This window comes from Macrobrachium rosenbergii, chromosome 16, assembly GCF_040412425.1.
Source record: "Macrobrachium rosenbergii isolate ZJJX-2024 chromosome 16, ASM4041242v1, whole genome shotgun sequence".
In the NCBI taxonomy this organism is placed as follows: Eukaryota; Metazoa; Arthropoda; class Malacostraca; order Decapoda; family Palaemonidae; genus Macrobrachium; species Macrobrachium rosenbergii.
Window position 1 is genome coordinate 25,851,340 of NC_089756.1, and position 24,178 is coordinate 25,875,517.

The 24,178-nt window shown below is 33.8% G+C and overlaps 1 protein-coding gene across 1 annotated transcript in view; it reads right to left on the reverse strand.

Moving 5' to 3' along the window:
- Nucleotides 1-179: 179 nt before the first annotated feature.
- LOC136847222 (carboxypeptidase D-like) overlaps nt 180-24,178 on the reverse strand; it is a 237,813-nt gene continuing 213,814 nt past the window's right edge. Inside the window, exons 8-15 of the mRNA XM_067118685.1 lie at nt 23,068-23,097; nt 20,146-20,226; nt 15,542-15,718; nt 12,372-12,490; nt 11,657-11,833; nt 9,846-9,938; nt 6,581-6,640; nt 180-1,858 (exon numbers count right to left, since the gene is read on the reverse strand). Coding sequence (XP_066974786.1) covers nt 1,715-1,858; nt 6,581-6,640; nt 9,846-9,938; nt 11,657-11,833; nt 12,372-12,490; nt 15,542-15,718; nt 20,146-20,226; nt 23,068-23,097 — 881 coding nt within the window. The 3' untranslated portion in view covers nt 180-1,714. The remainder of the gene's footprint in view (nt 1,859-6,580; nt 6,641-9,845; nt 9,939-11,656; nt 11,834-12,371; nt 12,491-15,541; nt 15,719-20,145; nt 20,227-23,067; nt 23,098-24,178) is intronic.

The window sequence follows — 24,178 nt, forward strand, 5'->3', positions numbered from 1 at the left end:
TATATTTAATTTTTCAGGTAATTCATGGCACTGATTATTTAACATCTGAATTAAACCCAATAATGTACATGTATCTCATGGGAACAAGGAATCTAATTAACAAAGTACACTTCTCCTGCAGACTGTAAGGAATTGCAAATTCTTACTTTCATAGTCAGGATAATGAGCTGTTCTCATTATTTTCAATGGAAAATATTCTTTATTGTCTTAAATATTAATCAATAGCTTACTTTTTACAGACTTGGAAATATTAAACAATATAATACATGTTTCCCAAAGGTAAAATAATTGCATATTTTCATCCCATATGGATTATCATATATAAAAGTTTGTCACTAACAAATCTGAATGACACCTTTTCCTATTACATTATTGCTGCGAGTGAATGAATCTTGATGAAACTTGTCAGTCATCAATGCAAACGCTAATGCACCTTGGAACACGTGTTTCTAAGGGCGTGGAATGCCATTTCTAATGCTACAGAAACTCGTCAATGGAAGGCAGGCCTAGTTTGTGGTTAAGGTAGTCAAAATAATGGTGTGCCAGGACCTTGCTAATAAGAATGGACTAGTGGGAGTCATTTAGTTGTGTGACTGGCTGCAAGTACTGTCAACATGGAAAAATTGCATCTTCAGTGATGTTCTTATAAATGCAAATACATTATCTGCAACAGAAATACTAAGCTAAAACTGAATTTTATTACCAAGTGTGCATGCAGTAGCTTAACTTGCTACATCTAAGAAGATACCAAGATTTTGAACATGTTACTCACTTTCAATGGCATTCAAACTTTTTCGCACCAGATGATAAACATACCTTCAGTTAATGTGTGTGTTAGCAACACTTTCATTGTTGAAAATTCAGTTCATATATACCTCGTTACAAGCTGTCGTCCTATTTGTACCAAAATCCAACACAACAAATTTCCGCATTATTTCAACCCTGTTTCGCCCTGGTCTCAACATTTTCCCAGCTAAATGCTAGTCCCATTACATGCATTGAAGCTCTAGTGTTCCCAGTCTATTTTTGTTCTGTTCTAAACCTAGTAATCATTAGACTCCTAACAATGTGTGCATAGCAGACAAGGTATTGGGAAACCATGAGTAGTATCATGGACAAGTAAGAATATTTCCATAACAAGGTTGGAGTGGTTTCATGAGGTAAGTTCATGATAAAAACAACTCTTACTTATCCAGCTGTGTAAAATTGTGCATACAATTGTCTTAAGAATTCATTCTTACTACTATACTCCAACTAAGTTCATGAAAATTGTTAAGCTTAATATTAAAATAAATAACAAAACTCTAAAACATACCTGTATTTAATCTATCAGGTAACTACATACATGAAGGCTTCTCAGATAGGATTTTACTTGTAAAATCTTAACATCTCGGATACCTACATAAAATTCCAGCCTAATGCCACAAATTTCTACTTTATACTGTACTGTACCTACTAACATCACGGCATAGTTTTTCCCAGTTGGGAAGTTAGTTATCTAAAGTACTGTAACTTATTTTACTGTACTGAATTACTGTATACTATACAATCCTCCTAAAAAAATTTTGTGCAAAGGGGTTCTTCTGCTTTTGTTTCACATGACTGTTCTATGACTACTGGACTATTTTTAAAATACTCAAAAGAGCTGGTTTACATAAGTGAATTAGCTTATAAATAAATTTCACAGATTTCAGTATAAGGGCCCTTAGAAATGTCAACCAAATATATTAAAGACACCAGATATTCTGTCTGTCAGAGAGGAGAGGAATCCTGTGATGCCTCCTTGGCTGTTGGGTGCTGCTCCCTGTTGTTGATTTGGTCCACCAATATATGGTCGTGGGATGAAGTCATTTCGATTCTGTGGAGATTATATTAAGTCAGATCACTTCATATTTCAGGTTTTTGATGCAATGCTACTAGGCAAGTCTTAATATCTTTAATCTGTAAAGTTTGTGATAACTTCACTGATGTTCATACATTTTCTATGATTAAGAGCTTAATTTTAAAAGTTTCACAGTACAATTAAAAAATAATTAGTTGTGATATTTTGTCTGTTTACTGACAATAGTGTGTTACAACAGAAAACACCAAAGTTTTTGCCAGAGTATTACTGATTGCAAGGCATTTAGAACACTCTTAGGGGTGGGAGGTAAGAGTGAGTTTGAATATATATTTTTTTCTTGGGCTAATCTTACTAAAGGTTTTCATGGAGGCTGGGCAACATTACCAGATTTAAATTTTATAACCCTAAACTATACAAAAAACTGAAATAAGAAGGATTCCCAGAGTATACTGTTAAACACAATCACACCAAGATGACAGCATCAATGGAGCACTTCCTGCAGGAATATAAAATGTAACTGGGTTTCTATAGTGCCAGCTGCATTTGAGTGGAGAAGTGATAGCTATTTTTTTTTTTTTCTCAAGAATTTAACACTGAATCAACTAACTGTAGTCTCCATAACTGTCAAATATCTGCATCTACTAGAAAAGAAATTTAAATTTCTAAAAACTTGGCACTGGACCCCTAATACGCCCACCAGCATAAGCAGAGATCATTTTCTTCATCTCTGTTACAGGTGTTACTTGACAATGGTTTATAGCATCCCAAACTCTGGCAAAAGCAGCATTATTATGGTTCCAATATGATGTAATCCAGGTATTTCCAAGGTTAAGCCACATGGAGAGTGATAGCCTGTTGTGTGAAAAACCTTCAATGCTCTCATTATTTTCATTACGAATTTAGAAAAGGGTAATTCAAGGGAAGTGCATCTTATAAAACTTCCATAATTCTGTCAATACCTCTACCCAAAGGCCTAGTGTACTATACCAGCTAATAAACGGTGTTCCCTAAACTTTGGTTAAAGATGACTCTGGCTTTAAAAAGCCCTCTGCCCAAAAGATAGTATATAATCCTCTTCTGTTCACCAGTTCAAGAATTGGACTCTGTTGTTATGTAGTAAATTAATGAGCCGGGAGAGTTACTGATATAGAGTTATTGATATCCTTTCTTGGGTCTTTCCCAAATTATTTACTTATTAAATTCACTGTGACACTGATGCAGTAAAGATACAGAAATTGGATAGCTACTTGGCAAGAGATCAAAAGGAAAGGATAAAAATATTAGAAAGGAAGCACTGCAGTCTGGGCTGAAGAAAAACAAAATCATTATTTCCTCTGCAATGAAACTCGCTCTGACAGCACAAAAAATGATCCAGTTTGCCAGAAGACGACCTGTGGAACCAGTTGTACATGCACTGAACACCAGTAGCTAATAGGACTGCTGCTCCATCTTTCATACTAGCATGCAGTGTCTGGGGTTAATGCACACACACAAAAGTAAGTATGTAAAAGTAACTGGTGAATGATTTTAAAAAATCATGTAAATAAGACTGCTTAACATGGTACCATTTAGTGTCGCTCCGTATTTCCTTATTTATATACCTTATTTTTTATTGTGGATAGATGACTAACATTCATAAGGATAAACCAAATTATTCCTCTAAAGGAAATTGTGGGCCTTTTCAATGGCACTTTTACTTCACGCTTAGATGTCAATCCCATCCCTAAATTAACACGAGAGATATATTTGTACTCTTTTCCTGGTTGATGACTGATGTGCCCTTGTCAACAATGCTAAGATAGCATAAACATACAGGTATACATATGTGGCGCAAGTAAACATAAAACACACACTACAGTATTACTATACTGTACACAAAAATATAACCTTGCTAACGAACTGAAATATCCATGCCAGGGTATTAAACAAATGTACCTACCATAATTTTGAAACTGAAGTTTAATAAATCTCAAAGGAATGGCTGAGGATACCTCGCTATTAGCCACTAAAATAAATTAGGCATAAAATTTAAATGGAAGTAGAATGAATGAATGCATATCTACAATAGACAACCTATTATATCATACAAATCCTTCTAGCATATTTGATACTTTGTACGCAGAGTAATTTTTAAGTGGTTAATATTTAAGCACAATACAACATGCAGCAAACTAACAGGAGAAAAGTGAAGCCATATTCACATATGCTTTGCAACTGATAATACTGTATTGTCACTGTTACAAAATTGATATAAAAGTGTTCTATAGTTACAAGAAAAGTGTTCTATAGTTACAAGCATTTGTAAAATTACTGATTACAATCCTTATGTGAGTATGTCTGACTAAAGCATGCTGAAAAAGTATAAGACTCCTGTGTTATTATAACCAGCTTTTTAACCATTTACCATTCTACTGAAGAACAACTTTTTCCAGCCCATTGCCATGCATGAATTTCCATATTCATCTCACACCAGTAGTCTCAATTCTTTGTGCATCCATTGCTTTTCCTCTTGAGCAACCCATTAATCACTACACATCATGACTAGCTTTCCTACTGTTTTCTGAATTTTATGTACTGTATCTCAAGCTTGCTTAGAGCATATTCTCTCAAGTCTTTTTTTTTACAAAAACTAAAAAAAAAAAAAAAACTTCTGTAACTGATTCTCTAAGTTTTCTTTTGGCACTTGTGTTTGTTAGGTACAGCAGACCAAAGTAAATCACTGATATGAATGCATCCTGGCAAACAAGTTGCTAATGAAAATAAAATCCCATGATAGTCTACTGTATGTGAAAGAATGAATGTACAAGGCTTCATGTACACCAGGATTAATATATGTAACAAGAAAACACTAATGGAAATGTCCATTCATAAGGTCTCGATGGAATATCACAGACTAGAATGTGAAAACATTACCACAAAATTATGTAAACATTTAAGTTCAGAAAGTACGGTAGTATCACACAGTTGAATATCACTATACTGTATTGTATCTCATTTGTAAAGTCTCTACAAACTGAAAAGGCAAAATGAAGCTCATCTTCAGATATAATTAGCATCTTGTAAAAAAGCTATATAGAAATGAATGATCTACAACAAAGAGCAATATTTCTATCAAAACATTAAATAAAAGAACTTCTAATATTATCATGGGAACATAATTCATTTAATTTTTAAATGTTTGTTTTATAATACTTGATTAGATAGTTTTTTAACACTTGATTAGTCTGTTCTGAATTACGGTTGTGTTTCTACAAGTATAATTTAAAGAGTGATTAGTAAAAATCAGTTTAACAGGTATTATTTATGTTGAATGTTTATTTATAGTGAATGTTTAAACTTAGGCACTTGTGTGTAACATGAAATAATTAAAACTTTTGTATTTTCATACCACTTCATAGATTAGTTAACCAGAAAAATTTGTACATACAACTGTACTATACTGTATTGGTCTTCCTTAAATCTTTTAACTTGTATTCATTTTAATAACTGGTACCCACTGTTAGTGGTCCTGAAGAAAGCTTTTCTTTTTGAGGGAGAGAATGATATAAATTGTCTTGAATACATGTAACTACAAGTCTTAAAAAAACCAATATCTAAAACGTGTTAAGGCGTAAATGGTTATACAACAAGGTATTTCACCCCTATATGTAATACTAGTACTGTAGCATGGAAAATTAACTGAATATCTTAAAACAAGCCTGATCTGACTGATATGATTAACTGATCAACAAGGCATTTGTAATGATAAAAACAGCAGCTAGCCATAGTGCTGGGTTGCTCAATGACACCTGAATTAGGGAGAAAGAGAAACAAATTAATGAGAACTTGTCATTATGAAAGTGTTGTAAGCCATAGAATGAAAATATTCCCTTACCTAAGGAATTATTACCTACTGAATTTTATAAGCATAGAATCAAAACTAAGAGGCCATCTTCTAAGCGTTGTACAACATTACTAATAACCTTTGCATGAAACACCAATTTTACAAAAGAGACAGTAATCAGCTGCAACAAATGCATTGATAATTTATTATTTTACAGAAACTAAATACTATATACTGTAGAATTCAATCAATAGCCTAATTTTTAAATTGCACAAATCTATCCTGTCCTTATTACACAATAATGCAAGATTTAATAATTTTTCTTTGTTAGCAGTAAGCTACCTTTACCTATGTCTACCAAGTTTTAAAAACTTTGGTCTCTATGGTCCACAATATAATATTCAAGAAGAAACACTGCATCAAAATGTGTTACACATTCATATGGTAAAATAAAACTTGAAAAACCTGAAAAATATATCTTACACAAGCAATTCCAAATACTAATAAAATGAAGAAAAAATTATCCTATATTTTCCCCTGCAGCTCCAATGAAGCTGGAAGTTGCAAGTGGTTTTATTTACAAAACTAATCCTATATATGGTAACATCAATTAAAACCCTATTCTGTTTGTCATTACAATAACAGCCTACAAAAAGTGAATTTTGCCTAATGATTGAAATCCCCAAAAGGCAACACAAACCTAAAAATTAGAACAAAACATAGGTCATCAATGTTATTTTGCAAGATACCAAGTATCAAAATATGCAGCATCAGTGGGCATATGAATATGTACCCGATGGTTTCTCTAATGCTATCAAAGAAAAGTAGTAAGATATTCTAGAAATAAACTTTTGGGAACTTTTTAAATGAATAAAGGAAAAACAACAGAGAAGACTTATGAAAATATGTCCTACCCCTGCTGCAGAAGGAGGAGGCCGCTGCTGATTGCGTGAAGGTAGTACATCTGGTCCCAGCTAAAATAAAAGAAATTAACTAAACTCATTCATTGCTCTTAGTTATTTCTCTAGCCCTTAGGGAGTAAATTAGTTACAACAAACAACTTTATATTTACATAAATCAGATAGAAAAACACTTTGAGAAATCCAGGTATTTAATTAACACGTGACAACACCATCCATCTGAAACTACAAAAACTGACTGACATATTGATAAATTTTAGTAGGTATATTCATTCCAACGTGCTATATGACTGTACACTCTACATTAAATATCTTCTGTCAGCACTGAATAGCCTTCTTGGTCCGATTGCTTGGACTACATCCATCCATCAAAATTTCTTTGAGTAAAATGAGAACATATATTGTAAAATAACCAATGGCTACCTTTAATTGGTTCGGCAGATAGCTGAATCAAATTAAACGGCTATATTAGCAACAAGGACAAAGTATGAGATGTTGAATTCTTACAATTAATTAGCAAGATGCTTACAGTATTACACTACAGAGCCTACTCTCCTGTGTTGTTTCTTTCACATAATTACCGCATTGGGGGATCACTCGGTACATTTACTGTTACACATCTCTATATAATTAACGCTACATGCTTCAGACCCTTAATTCTACCAATAGTGGAACAATGTTCTTTTATTTTCTAGGTAATATTCCTCCAATTGGTGCATTCCTTTTGTCAATGGTAATTATGATTTAAACAAAACCCAATTTTTAATAGGGCACTTTGATTATTGCTTTTAATATAAGCACACTTAGAACTAGGTGTATAGTCACCTTGTAGTTTTAGCATATACAGTCTGTGGATAAGCCACATTGTCCAGCTGCTCACTACTGAAAATCTCTCATTCTCTTTACTTTAAACTTTGGAACAAGCTTCCAGGCAGCATAACTGGTGCTCATATGTTTAAGAAAATACAATATTGCTTTAAAGAGTTAGGCATTATTGTCTTAATTTTTCTGATCTAACTGTAATTTCTCTTACATATGGAAACTTGCTTGCTTTTCAAGTTTGTTCATGTGACATATGTGAAATGGATTTTGCTGTTACAGCAGTACTATGACATTACAGTAAAACATGCCCCAAAATTTTATTTATTCAAACATTCTGCATTACAGTATATTTTTATGAGATTTTATCATTTATCACCTCAATTCTCAGTTCTTTGTTTCTATCATTTGTCACTGTCATCATTTTAAACTTTCCATTTACAGGTACAGTACATAGTTAAGACATGAAGAGAGTTCTCCCTACTTTCCTTTTACGACTGAACACCCATCAGCCTAGCTCTCCAACTATCCCCTTTTTCCATGATGTCCTGGGCCTACCTACAGATCTCCCTCCTACCACTTCCATGTCCACTGCTTTTCTGACAAAATATTCATCATCCATTCTCAATACAAATCAAAACCATCTCAGTCTTTTTTCTCTATTGCTAGACACTATATCTCTCCACCACTTCCTCATCCCATTGTACTCTAGCTTTGAATCTTTAACATTTTATCATCACAACTTTCTAAAATCTCCTCCATTTTCATTTTTAAGTGCCAATGTTTCTACTTCAAACAAGTACAGGCTTCTTGTAACAATCGTGTCTTGTCTTTGCTGTTTCTACTAAAGGGATATTTTAATAGTCTAGATACTTCCTATTACCCTCTCAATTCCTGCACCACAGTACATTGTGCCTCAAAGATAGAAATTCTACTTGCTTTTGTACATTTCTCTACGCTTTTGAGACCATTTGTTACATTCGTATTTCTTTTTCAATCACCAAAAAGCTCATTTTCGGTCCTCTCTTTATTATGCCCTTCCCATTTTCGAATATTTTTGTAACCAATTGCTAAGATTCTGTTGTAAACACAAGGTAACCTACATACAGAAGCTCCTTTAATATGACACCAACATTTTATCTCAAATTCTCTTCATGTCATTTCACCTCACACTTTTATATCAATAGTGGTTCCTCTGTGGCCATACCAATATTCCATAGCTTTAAAACAATGACATAAACTGAGTTATATAAAAACCACAGCAAAGTTTAGTAACATAATGAATTGTCTTCAAAAGCAGCATAACTAAAGAGCTTTAGGGATTTTCTTTATAATGCAACATTTGTTACTGTAAAATTTATACCTGGCATTCTTTTCACATTTGTTACAAAACTCTACCTTCTGCATTAAATAACATCCTCAAACTGTACCGTATACTCATTATCATACAAATTCCTCAATTTACATTAACTCCAGGTGTTCAACACACTGGTTATCTTTTTACCCAATAGGTCTTTTTAATTACCATGATCCCAAAAACACTGGAAGTAGGTCTCATCCAGTGACAAGAAGATGCTAACCTAGCCCACATTAAACGAACATCATTTCATGGATATTTCAATTACTTACAGTGTTACTGGTTTCAGCACAATTAAATATCTAACCTGTGACATACTAAGCTGAGGTGAATCCTATTTACCATCTTCAACAGGCAGTATTGCAATCTATATCAAAGCTGTTTTCAAAATTTGATTTTTAGTGAGTTTAGGTTGCCCATCGCTGTTCATATACATTCACAATAAGGGCATCAAATTACAAATCACTGACCACGTACACTGAACCTTCATCACAAATTTTTATATTAAAATAAATTCTCTTAGTACTATTCTAGCTATTTCATGCGATCTGGTGTTCTGAATTTATTAGTGAAGATGAATATTGAACTCATCTTCAGTGAGAGGTCCAAGTTATTGCCCAATATTATCAGGAACTGTAAATTCCCATGACCATTAGTGTGTGCATTACTCAGAAGACAGAGAGAGGTCTCTTTCATGCAGTAGATATTTAAGGTTCTTTAAGATCAAGCAATGAATAAAATCACGCAAACACCTACTTCCCAACCAAACACTGCTTAGAATTGCACAGTAATTCTGCTAAATCTCTAATGTAACAATGAAAGGTAGAATAAATCACTTCTAGTACACTCTTTAGTCTATGCTTAATCCTTGGTATTAATGGCTCTTGGATTATTTACCACAGCATTAAGAGGATGAATTCTCATTTCATTATAAGTCACAGATAAAAGTATTGAACTAGGTTATAAACATGGATAAAAGGAGATGATAATCATAACTGCAATTACTAATAAATTATGGTGTAATTACCATAACTTATACAAGTGGTAAAAAGAGAAAATTTAAAGTAGGAAAGGAATACTTACAGGCGTACGGTAAAGTGTAAGGTTCAACAAAGTAGGATTGGATTCTACCACAACAAACTCTTCTTCACGAGGCTGGAAGCCTTCTGCATATATCTGAAATACAGAATGGAAATAACATCATAAAGGTTGCTAAATGAGCAAAAGCTCATGCTAACACAAGGTCAGCATAACATATAAAAAATGACAAGAAGTTATCTTGTATCATATGGTAAACTTGTAAACTCAAGTAATACTGGTAAAACACTCTACTGTAATTTCAAAACAAGTACAGCATACAGTATAATATTTAGTTGCCCTGCCAACTGTTTATACAATTCATCAATAAAAAAAAAAAAAAAAAAATATATATATATATATATATATATATATATATATATATATATATATATATATATATATATATATATATATATATATATATATATATATATATATATATATATATATATATATATATATATATATATATATATATATATATATATCTGTGGTATAAATGACATCTCAAATGATGTTTCATGTTTAACAGTACCTTTGAGAATATTTTAGTAGAATTGAAAATGACATTGCTTTGAATGTTGTTAGTACTGAAGTATAAATCGAAGACTAAAAGAAAAGTTTTTTAAGAAAGATTACGAATTAAACTTACTGAATTGAGTAACATTAACTGGTTTATAAATCATTTATCTTAAATTTCTAGTTAAAATTAAATAATTAAGTTAATGTAATTTGTTGTCATGTAAGAGTGTTTTAAGGAAAAATTATATATATATATATATATATATATATATATATATATATATATATATATATATATTATATATAATTTTTTTCCATAAAACACTCTTACATGACAGCAAATTACATTAACTTAATTATTTAATTTTTAACTAGAATGCTAAGTTAAATTGATTTTATAAAGCCAGTTGAAATGTCACTTCAATTCCGTAGCAAAGTTTAATTCGTTAATCTTTCTTAAAGAAACTTTTCTTTTAGTCTTCGATTTAAATACAGTACTAACAACATTCAAAGCAATGTCATTTTCAAGTTGCATTCACTAAAATATTCTCAAGGTACTGTTAAACATGAAAACATCGACACACTCGAGATGTCATTCGTACCACAGAAACCAGCTGTACTGATAAAAATTAATTCCGGTGAAGCCAGGAGAGAAAGTCACATGACAACACCTCAATTTTCAAAGAAGGAAAGTGAAAAATGACACAGGCATTGAGATCTAATACTGAAGTCTATTTTAGCTTATGCTATAAAATCAAATTATGCAAAATGAGATGCCTATCATCCTTTAGCTATAGTTCAAGATATTCATGATACAATTTATTAATGCTAATTTCACCTCAACAATACTTTGCTCAAAATGCTCCAACATACTGAAGATGAAAGGTTTGTTTTCAAAGTTGACAGCTAAATGTTAATTTAGTTAGTTCCTCTCATAATTCTTTAAACAGTATCCTAATGCAGGCATGATTTCAAATAAATTAGGCAATGTATTTACTACAATTTATCATTGCCTTCATAATGCAAATTATACACCAATTAAAATTTCCCTCAGTTAGAATCCCAAGTCTAAAATTTCTGCATTCATTAACTGATGAACAATTATAATGGGTCACTGAACCTTTCATTACAGAGAAAATCCCAAAAACACAAACAGTATAACAACGACTCTTTTTGAAACTGCATCTGAATTACATACATGTATTCCTTGAACCAAGAACTCATATGACTAACAGAATTTTGTAAGCAGAATTCTCCTGTTTTAGGATGTTTAAATAAAAGAAATGACTAACCTCTACTGTATAAACTCCTGGCAGAAGAATACGCCAGTATTCTCCATATTTGGTTGTCTGGAAGCCAACGTCTCTGTTCTTTATTTTAATAGACGCACCTTCAATAGGGTGGTTTTCCTCGTCTTTTACAAAGCCGCGAACACCACGGTGGACTTCACCCAAGTACCGAACCAGTGCCTGTTCACATGATCATTTATAAATATCGAGTAGAATGCATTACTGTAAAGAGTGTATATCAATAATTTCACAAGCCTACCTACGGAAGCTAGAATCTTGCAAAAATTTTGGGTTTCTTTGTAAAAGCTTACTGTTTAAATATTCTTTTCAAGTGATTAGCTTATCCACTGAGTATAACAATGAAGTTAAAATGTAGCTGCAAATATATACTGTACTCTTGTATTCACTAAATACCTAACAAATTAGCATAAAAATTAATGCATGGAAACTTAGCGCTATCAAGCAAATGAAAAATGATGTAATACGAACTAACCATCACGGACACTTTGGTTAAGATTAACTGCAAAAAATACTAAGCCTTATATTATATTTCCAGAATACTACAATTAACAGCTGGTATTTCCTTTCAAAATTATGACGATTAACAAACAGTGAAACAAATAAAAGCATGAAAAACTTAACCTTTGAACAATCTCCCAAAGTGCTACTGCACCTGTAATAATAAACTAGTGACCTAAGGGCCATCAAGAAGACTAACCTTTTTGTTATCTTCCCAGAATTTGGAAAGCTCATCTGCTGGTGGATACTTGCAGCAAGAAAGTTCAATTGTTATATCCATGCAACCATGCCAGACATAATTGTAATCCTGCATTCCACCTGGTAGAAAATGAATGTACAGTTTATAGTAGTATAGTACACATTAGAAGCTATTCTTCTCAATATATTAAGTAATAAGTTCTACTTAAATAGTGAGAATTTTATCAACCCAATTATCATAACTGTCTCCTAACAAACTAATACACAATTGTAGTCATACATTGAGACAAAAACTATATAAAAACTGGAGCCAGACATCTCTCGTAATACTCTCTTCGGTCTCATAGCTAATTATCATTTGCCCCTTTATGAAATTTTAACAAATATTTTGCCAAAAGTCCATGAGAATGATAAACAAACACTGGTTAATTCATAACCTTAATCAAACCTCACTGGTGGAAGTAATTAAAACAAAGAAATCAAACTGGCAATCTGAAACCCACAGTAACAAACAGTAACAAACTAGGAAGGAGAATAGTACTCAAAATGTAACTGAACCAGTGTGAAAGACAACAGGGTTAAAATGAAAAATTTGAGCCTACCTGTTACAAAATTGAAAAATGCCACTGGCTAACCTAACATGAGGGTCATAATATTTAAGGAATGCATTTTCTTTAAATTACCATTACCCTACAAAGCCATCCATTCTAAATACTGTAATCATTTCCCTAAGAAGGCTATCCATTCTACTCAGCCACCCAACGTATACAAAAGACATGTTTGGTCGTCATCATCATAATCGCAGTATTAGTAGAAATGTGAAAATATTAACAAGGAACATGCCTTCAAAGGCCATTAAGTAGCTGGCAAACCTTCCAAAAATCAGAATGCACAAAAGGAATTAAAAAACAGAGGAAATAAGAAAATATAAATCAATTACTGCAATAAAACAACAGGGAAGTGAGGGGGGAGTGTTACCAGAGGTTTCTGGCTCTTGTAGAAAGATAGAAAATACTGAGCTGAGGCAACATTGCTTTAACAATGGAAAATTTAGGGAATAAATGATATCAGCGATGTAACAGAACTATTTGAGAAAAATGATATCACTAGATTGTTAGAAATAATTCTGAAGGCTAGTTAAAGAAAATTTTGTAAAAAACAATTACTTATAAGCCAAATTAAAAAAAGGTAAAGGGTCTTCGAAACCTAAAATCAGTTTAACAAATCTGACATTTATTTCTTTTGGAAATGATTGGTTAAACCATTTAATCCAGTAAGTCTAACAGTAATAGGGTAATTCAGGGAGAAACCTGAGTTTTTGATTGGGGGAATCAATGCAAAAAGTAGTGAAATACCTGGCTGCATGACAACCTACTTTCAACTAACCTAACTGGGGTTCTAGGTCCTAAAACAACCTAGGGTCATAAACGAACTGGGTGCTTGCTTGCATAGACTACATTGAATATTTTTTGGTAATTTTTGTTGCTATCTGCAATGGGAATGTTGGGACACAGGTCTTCCCCCAAACCTACCCTAACCCTAAGGCTAAGGTCTCCCCAATGTGATCAGTAATATTGTTAAACATGCGGTGGGGAGGTTACCCCAACATTTACAGAGAAAATTATTAAATTCATTAAATAAAAACCCTGTTTCACATTTAAAATCAATTATGGTACTTACAAAGTAATTATCACTTTCACAACCTACACAGACAAATGCAATGTCCCTTCCTGGTCAACTTTGCTGAAATCCTGCCCATACTTATCAGAAACCGCATGAGATAGCCTATTTGACATTTAACATCTATTACCTCATAAGTAATTTCTTTCAAATACACTATTTTCAGCATTTAGGGCAGTTCGCGGCTAAATAACATATGATTTAAAAATCGCTACGTTTACTCGGAAATTGTTCTTTAACTTGCTAAAGAACAACCTCTACAAAACAGACCAAGATGACAAGGCCATGACGGAACATGAAGTGGGAAAACCTGTAAATTAGCGTAATTCCTCTCGATATGATAAGTAAATGCAAATTGGTCAGTTCAGCAAATGACATCAACATAATCATGCACCACGTGTTCTCCCATCAATGCACACAGCTGGAAATTGTTGTAGGAGGATATGAAGGAGAAATATAATACTAAACAACACTGTAAATTAAGAAACACAACCACTTCAAAACAAACCAGAACCATTAACTTGGTTAGGAAACATATGCCACAATTACGATAACAAGAAAAATTACTTCAAGTCACTAAAATGGATACTAAACATATCACCTTGGTTGTATTTGACATACATAGTTTTAATATAATACCAAAAAACACCATATTCTCACCTAACCTGATCTAGAGGACAGTATTATGTAAAATACAATACAGGAGGGATGCAACCTATCCACATTAATAAAAATATAATTCTGAATGATGGAATATTTCATAACTACCTATGTTCCACTTATATGGTAAAAACCAAATCCTTACTGTTCGAAATATCATGATCATGTCGCACTTTTAACAAACTTTTAATTCATTTTCAACATCTTGCCTTCATGTCAGCAGTATGAATTTCTCGTACAACATTCACCTTGTCAGTTAAATACAAAAACCATTGAAAATGCATATCCCTGTGGCATGAATGTGACATTTATTGTAATGTCACTCTGATAAATACTAAATTCCAAAGTTAGCCGGGTATTACTTTCCTTCCGTTAATTTTACTTTAATACCACAACTACTCCTATATGCGCCATGCTGAATACCAGTCCCACGGGCATGGATGCTAAACATAAATAAAAGACAGTAAACATCTCGGTAACAGCGAATTTGCGATATATTTTAGTGTGATTTTCGTATTAAGCATATTAGGGCGATTTAAAGGACAACATAAAAACTCCAACATCGAGTTGTATTAAGTATAATAACACCTAACATCCTTCCACTCTTTCCTTGGGCCTGGGCTAGACAACAGCAATGGGTTGCTGCCCAGTGGTCTCTGCATTACTTGTAAACTGTAAGCAACGAAGTTCATGCATTTTCGCAGTCAAGACTTGAATCCTGACATAAGACTATTTGCAATTATTCGTGCTAATACTGGGAAGTGCCCGTGCACTTCCCAATTTACCATAAAAAACAAGCGTATCGCATAACTAAACAACACAATATCCCACCTGTTAGAGGATACCAGGCAGCTCCATTGGTCGTCCCGTTCTGGAAGGTAGGCGCTCCAGGCTTGCACGGGAGTCCCAGGTGCATAGTGGCATGATTGAAAGCATACATTCCGGCCAGGTGTTTGAAGACGTCGTCGTCAGGAGTGAGCGAGGGCGTGGACGTGAACTGCTGGAAGACTGACAAGTTGACACGGATTAGTACGATCAGGTCCGTTTTCTCAAGCCGAGAAAGAGAAGAAGAAAGTCCTTACGAAGAGGGATTTTTTTCTCTTAGCCACATCAAGAAGTCTACGTTTCGTCAGGGAGTACGTCCTCGTGGATAAAGCTTTGAAAAATGTGTCAAGGGGAAAGACAAGTGAAACAAGGAAACGAACCGGTTACAGCAAAGGCTCAAGTCTAATCAATTTTAGCCAGCACGATCACAGGTAGATTTTACATTCGTTGTACTCAAATATATGTCAAATGATTCTTGTCCATCTACAATACGCTGGGCACATGCCAGAACTGGCAGCCCATACACTCCAGGATTAACTGCCAAGGGGCGAAAATCTCTCGTGTAACTTACTACACGCGTTTTTTAATGCTGGCACGATTCCAAACGTTTATACAATCTTACGGAGGCTTTTCACTACGCTCATAGAGTTAAAGCACCAGTGCACTCCACAAAAAGATCTCTTAGAGGACCTAGATTATAACTGACTTGTTTCCCCAAATAATTCCTTGTCTCTACAGAAAAGAACGAAAGAAGCTGAAGGCCCATAAAGCTGATGGTATTTAAATCGTCATTACGGAGCACGCGCAAAGATAGATCAAGAATACAGTTGTGTAAATGCACCCGGAAAAAAATAATATAAAATACTTGTAAATCTATATAAAAGGAAATTAATAAGCAATTTATAAATTTATATGCCAAGTAGTGTTAAATAACCTCAAAATAAATAACTTATTGGGAACTGACAATTAATTGTTGCGTTCATGTTACGTCCAGCTGAACTGACTTCGTTGTTACATTAGGCTACATTTTTATTAAACACATACTTGCTCTCAATACATATGTATTAAACACATATTTGCTCTCAAAGCAACCGGTAAAATACTGAATGTTTCTGAGGTTATTTTTCCCCGGAGGAAAGACATTTCAAGTTCATGATTACTCACACAGACAATCCTCAATCGAAAGTCTTCAAAGTTAAGAAGAATAATCTTAATAAGGAAGATGTATAGATATAACACACTCTTGTACTGTCGAATGGAAAAAGAAACGCAGGCAATCGATGTCAAAAAAAGAAAGAAAAAGAAAATAAATACATAATCGACACGCCGTCCTGAATACATAGCAAGCAATCCAGCTCATTTAGGGAGACAGAGATTCAATTATTTTACTTTTATAAACGTCTGAAATTGTGGCTATTACATCCCTGCTGAGCAAGTGATGGCTACTACATATTGATAAATGAAAATTCAAGGTCGAGAATTATTAGAATATAACTCACAGACGGTTTCGAGACAACAGTAGACTTTTCTTCAGTATGGGATCACCCGCACTGACAAGAAGTGGCACGAAATTGAGTTAAAATCTAGTCTTCGACGTTGCTATTTTTATTATTATAATAATTATTATTATGACTATTACTCTAATATTCGATGCTGAACTGCCAATATGCAGCTAGAACTTGATGGCCCCACAGGTGTTCAAAGGATTTTGTTTCAGTGATGTAACTATAAATCCAACAATAGCCATTTTGCATGGCTATGTATTTTTTTTCCTTGTTGTACGTGGGCACGACATACATAAAACGTTGATAGAAATTTGTATGTATATGCAAGTGTGTACATGCGAAAACTACAATACTTCCTGACTTACAAATGGCTACCTGAAGAACAATGCTGACAGTTTTTAAAGAAGAAGAATTTTTATCAAATATTGTTGAGTTGTCAACTTGTCTTGTCTTAAGTGATGTGTTGCTGGAGTCAAAAACCATTCTTTAAACAGAATGTACAGAACATCTATTGCTACCTACTTATAGGAGGCATTTAAACGCCACTAATACAGGTTATTACAACATTAATACAATGACTGATACGTACTCGATGTGAAGACCTTCCAAAGTCTATGTTTGAAAAGCAAGATAAAACGGTGCCAATGAAGAAATAAAATATGTCAAATCAAAAACACTTTGCAATTTCGCAAAAAATGAAAGCAAACAAACAAAAGACAAAACTGAAATTAAGCATCTGCTCAGCATAACAATAAAAATTCAACATAAGCAAGTTCATGCAGGTGGGTTTCAATAAACGGGGCCAATACAATGATTTGAAAAAAAAATGTATGCGTGTCTGAAAATTCAAACGCTTGTGCATACTTACTGACACGTGCACACACACACACACACACGCGCGCGCGCGTTTGTATATATATATATATATATATATATATATATATATATATATATATATATATATATATATATGTTGTATATATATATTCAATTTTGTATTCGTTCAGTAATGCAATTTAAATTTCACAAAATATATAAGGCATTTTACTATACTTATACCCTCACATTACCCAATACTCGTTTCAAGCAAATTCACACTTAAATGTCCTAAAACATCTGGAGTAAAAACTGATATAGATACAATGAAGTCAAAAGCCAATCTTATTCAACTTCCAATACTACTGGAATGAAAATATTGCATTTATGTTCATTACTGTCAACAATTAAATAAATATTCATGAAGAACTTGGTTATTGTCAGCCATCTGTTTATTTTGGATACAAGCTTAGTCGTACCCAATTAGGCTATGAATGATGCAAGTTCTTGACGACAAATTTATGCATACGGACTTGAAAGAGTGGTTCTGCCAGTCCTGAAATTTATATTGTTCTTAACAATGCTTAGAAGAAACATCTGCAGTTTGACCTACTACTTTTTCCTTGAATCATATGCAATCTTTTTTGGGACATCATTTCCCAAATACTCAAAGTTCTGAATGTCAATGTGGTGTGAATACCTATCCATGCATCCACAGAAAAACGTACATAATTCATACAATCAGACACGCCAATGTTCAAGTATATAAAATGGAAACAAAAAGCCATGCTAGGTAAAAAAACAATCAACAAACTGACAAACCAAAGATCGACTCAAGGTCTTCATGCTTTACATCACATTTGTCATTAACGGCAAGTTTTTGGTTTAAAACTCCATTTAATTTTTGTTTTTATATCTGAGAGGAAGTCATTAATTTGATGTTCTGAATGAATTAATGTTGTTGTGTTTATTTCTCACATTTACCTGCGAGTGTGAATTACCCACGGAACAATTTTAATCACTTGCAATTTACTTATTGAAAGCGGTGTCCCACGAGCAATTTTCTGGCACCTCTCAATCATTTTGCTGTCAAATTTTGCTCCAAGTGGCCAATATTGTTCCATACTGGTATGAATGTCAGTGACCTGAATTTTGCCACCGCCATTGGCTATTTGGTGCCAAGTTTGTTAGCAAATTGCTAAAAGGTGTTAGAAAAGGTGCCTGTCCGACGCTGCCTACAGAGAAGTACAACTGACGATAGAAACACCATAGCTAGAGACACGTTTCAAACATTTTCCTCAGAAGGGACACTACAGGTGTGCATATCAACACATCTCGCTGATATTATAGCCTCAGGCATAATCTACAAGGCAATATCCACGCATTTCCAAACGAACGCTATTGGGACGTTATCAAATACTGACATGGCAAGTCTCAATGAAGAAAATAGGCAATGGTGGGTGGTTGTACAGCAGACACAAAGCAATCGCCTCTGAGCACGCAGAAGTTTCTGGTCATGACGTCACCATACGCTGGGCCAATCACAGGCTTGGGATCAGAATGATTCTCTTGGCTTGTTGGTATCAGTCAAGGTTTTGTTACCTTGAAAAACTTTTAAAATAATTTATTAATACTGTGCTACAAAAATTAAGAATGACCTCGGACAATGTCACGTTACGGAATTTTGTTTCAATTTCTTCTCTAAAGAGCCTCTGGTAATTTTTTTTTTAACAAAATGATATAGTACATGGTTGCACAGTAATGTTTTCAATATTCGGTATCATACTGTTTAGAGGATAGTGTATTAAAAACAGCAAATTAGAGCAATGAATAACAATTATTTCTACTTTTTTAATACCACAAAAAGTTTTCTGAATGAATAACAATGCTCTAAATAATGGACGAATAGGTAAAACATGAACCATGTACTTAGTACAAGAAAATTTCCTCTTCTTAGTCATTCCGTGCTTGGGGTTAGATCTGACTTTATAACAACAGTCTGTATCGAAGTGGTAGGACTTTATAAAGACCTATGCAAAGCACAGAAAGAAAACAAAATCATTAATAAAAGCAGAGTATAACACAACACGGTAGTCCTCGGAAGTGCTCTTAGAGCCAATGACGGACCAATCGTAGCACATGACGTCAGAACCTGCAGAAACCATTGTAAAGCATGGAAGGCATCACAGGACCTGCTAACCAAAAGCAGCCACGCAGGATAGGCTCCAAGAGACAGAGGAGGAGGAGGAGAAATGAGTTGGAAAATATAACTTCATAAATCTAACTCACCAGCCGCATAATTAATCTCTTCCCTATCGGTGTCCGTGGTAGTCGCATTTAAAACACATAGGAGGCGGCTCCAATCGATAGCTGTAAACCAGGCCAACCCAAATCTCATTCATCTGATCAAAGGGACAATATTTTTCTCTTTCTCTGGACTTTTGATAGACTGTGAGAAAAAATAGGCCTAATAAAGCAGCTTCTCACATGCTCTCTCTCTCTCTCTCTCTCTCTCTCTCTCTCTTTACTCTCAAACTCATCAAGTCTCCAGATACAGCTGGGCAAATAGTAGGTGAGCTGGAAAGCAGAAATGGGGCATGCGCACATAGTTGCTCAGTATTTAAAACTCGCACACGTTGCTTTCTTTCAGGTTTACTTGTAGAATGATGATCAAACGCTGCTTAAAGGATCATTTTAAGTATTCATAAAATCCAAGTGGGAAGGTGTGGTAGAGACTAATAATACTACAGGTATTTTGTAGTTTTCTATCTCGACTAAGACACAAGCCACGCCCCCCTCGACACAGTAGTCTTTGTCGATAGTCCTGCGAGACTACCGACAAACATTTTATTCATGGCACTGAGGCCAGTTAACAGTTGAATTAGATCAATTAACTTTCCTTCGTGGTATTTTAACACTAAAAATTTGTGGATCTTTCCTAGATGGTGACCCCAAGGGTTTTCGGGGGTCATTATCTAGGACTAATATCTCTTGGGGGTCATCATCTTTATGATATTTGCAGTCTTTTGCTTATGTTTTTACGGCCATCCCCAACGGGCTTGAACTAAAGACGCCACGAAGGTGGATACATACCGGGTTGAAACCCTTGGGGTCACTATCCAGGAAAGATCCCAACTTGTAACTACTGTCCCTGGGTTTTGTCTTCATTCATTATTCATTCATTATCAAAATAGTAACACACAAGGGTATTTTTTGCTTATTAGGATAATTTCAACTTACCCTGGGGTCTACATATTTATCATTATTGCCATCATAACAACAAAACTTACTAGTAGGAACTTCAACACTTTGTTACACAGATCAAGATGTTCACCTTGATATATAATAATAGTACTAATAATAATAATAATAATAATAATAATCACACCATCTACGGAATTTCTTGTTCTAATTTTCACTAGGGAAATAACCTATGGATTAAAGACACCGAACATGCAAAATCAGTAAAGATTCAATTAAAAGGAGCAAAAGATAAAATACAAATATATGAAAAATAATCGCTGAAATGATAGTGGAATGCCATTAAGTTATGTATTCAAAGTCGTCACTTAGCAGAATTCCTTTTCTTTAGCAAAACAAAACTAAGCTGTCTGACAGACATCAGTGAGATTTATTGGCTTAGCAGCACAATTTTTTAATACAGAGATGTTCTATTAAAATCGTTACATTACAGTATATACCAAAAATGAAAAACCTTACAAATTTTTCCATTGAAACATTTAAAAAACCCTTTGAAATTTTTCCACTGAAACATTAAAAAAAACTTTAAAAGTTTTCAATTGAAACATTAAAAAACTAACATTTTTCCATTGAAACATTTAAAAAAACTTAAAAATTTGTCCACTGAAATTTAAAAAAAAAATCTTAAATTTTCCATAGAAACATTAAAAAAACTAAAACTTTTCCATTGAAACATTAAAAAATAATTAAAATGTTTCCATTGAAACATGAAAAACAATTTTCTCATTGAAACGCTTAAAAAAACTTTAAAATGTTTCCACTGAAAAATAAAAAAAAAACTAAAAATTTCCACTGAAACAAAAAACTTTAAAAGTTTTCAATTGAGCATAAAAAAAAATTTTACCATTGAAACATTTAACAAAAACCCTTTAAATTTTTCTATTGAAACATTGAAAAAACCCACTGGTGTGAATTCTGATAAATGCAATAAAAAATTTTTTTTTAAATCCTCTCAAAATCAGCTACTACGGTTAATGTCAACAAGCCATGACAAAAGCTTAATAATCTAAATTTTCTAATCCTAATCATAAAATAAAAAACGAATTAAGATGAACGTAAAGACGTCACTACGAAACCATTCCAGTAAATCTGCTTTAAGAATGCTGCTAAAACCTATAATCATTGGTGATTATCTATCTATTTGTTTGCCCTTATAAATGTTCGTGCACAGTTTGACTATTAGCACGTCCATCGAATTACTCCTAAAAATACCTAAAATCTGCTGGTAGTAATTGAATGCAAGGCGAGAAATTGATTTGGGAATATACATAATTTGAAAAGAAAAAAAAAAAAAAAAACAGCTGATGGAGATATCACTCCGCTGTTGAAGACTCTAGGAGTGGTTTGTTATTCAAAATTCTGTAGACAAATTTATAAAAGTTAAGCCAATAGTCGAGAAACCTTTCTTGTATGTATGTATGTGGATATATATACATATATATATATATATATTACATACATACATACATACATATATATATATATATATATATATATATATATATATATATATATATATATATATATATATATATATATATATACGCCTGTATGTATATTATCTCAGATCGTTAATACAGATGCCTGTATTACTGTGATATGCTTTGAATGAGCTGACATAAACATAGAAGTACCAAATGAAGAGTTTAAAATGGCTCATATACAGATCTGCAAAACTATTAAGGAATATTTCAGGAAATTCGAAATAACTCTAAATTCCAATGAACACTGAATATCTAAAACTACTTCTGCAATTGTAAATCTGCTTCTAAAACTGCTTCTATAAATGTACATAAAATATATGAACATATAAAACTAGCGAAGCAAATATAAAAATATAAAACTACTAGAGGCAAAAAAAAAAAAAAAAATCTAAAAATTCTAATAAGTATCTAAAGCTTCTTGCATGTCTAAAACTGCCGACACAAAATACTTTTGAAAGGAAAATACCTGCACACAGAGGCTTCAGATTGCAGTCCACTTTTGTAGAGGCAAGAAGGGAAAAGCAAATATTAATCAGTACAATACACATACATTGCATACCAAAATCCCTTTCACGTAGGTTTCAAATCACTTACCGATTAGTGATTTTACGCTCTAGAGTTGATTCATTTTCACTATCTGGGCACTTTCGTAAGAGGCATTTTATTCCATGAAGCTGTACAACTGCGTGCGTTAGAAGCTGATTCACATTATACCATCACGTCACCGAAACGTCACGTCACGTCACCGCCCCCCATCAGCCGTGCGTTGTATTTAGTAAGAAGCTTGCATCAACACCGTCACGTCACGTCAAAATATTCTCTCCAAGAAAACGTGTTGTGATGTGACGGTAGATGCCGCGTGCTTGATGGTGACGTGACGTGATGGTGTGAACAAGTCCATTTGATTATATATATTCACATTATAACATCACGTCACGTCAAAGTACGTGAGAATTTCTAACATGTAATCAAATGGACTTGTTCACACCATCACGTCACGTCACGTCACCACCAAGCACACGGCACCCATCGTCACATCACGACACGTTTTCTTGGAAAGAATATTTTGACGTGACGGGACGGTGCTGATGCAAGTTCCTTACCGCTAAATCTGAATCGCTGAGGTTGGCCACGAACTGAACGGACTGTGATGGACAGTGTGAGCACAAGGCACGGCTGATGGGACGGTGACGTGACGTGATGTGTCGGTGATGGGACGTGATGTGTCGGTGACGTGACGTGATGTGTCGGTGACGTGATGGTATCATGTGAATCAGCCTTAAAGCTTCACAGCCTTTAGCATGTCTCTTGATAAGTTATATAAATAAATGAATATGTTAAGAACATCCCAGTAATGATGGATAATAGCTAATTAGACGAGTGAATAATAGCTCATTAGATAAGAGAAGTGGTTGACAATTTTAAGCACAGGGAATATCTATCCTTGATGCATCGGCTAGGCGAGGAATATGGGAGTATCTGCTTTCTTGTTCTCCTTTGAAGTCATTGCTTTCACCAGAAATGACTCAGTAATGATGCACACGCGTGCACACACGCAATCTCACTCTATCACACGA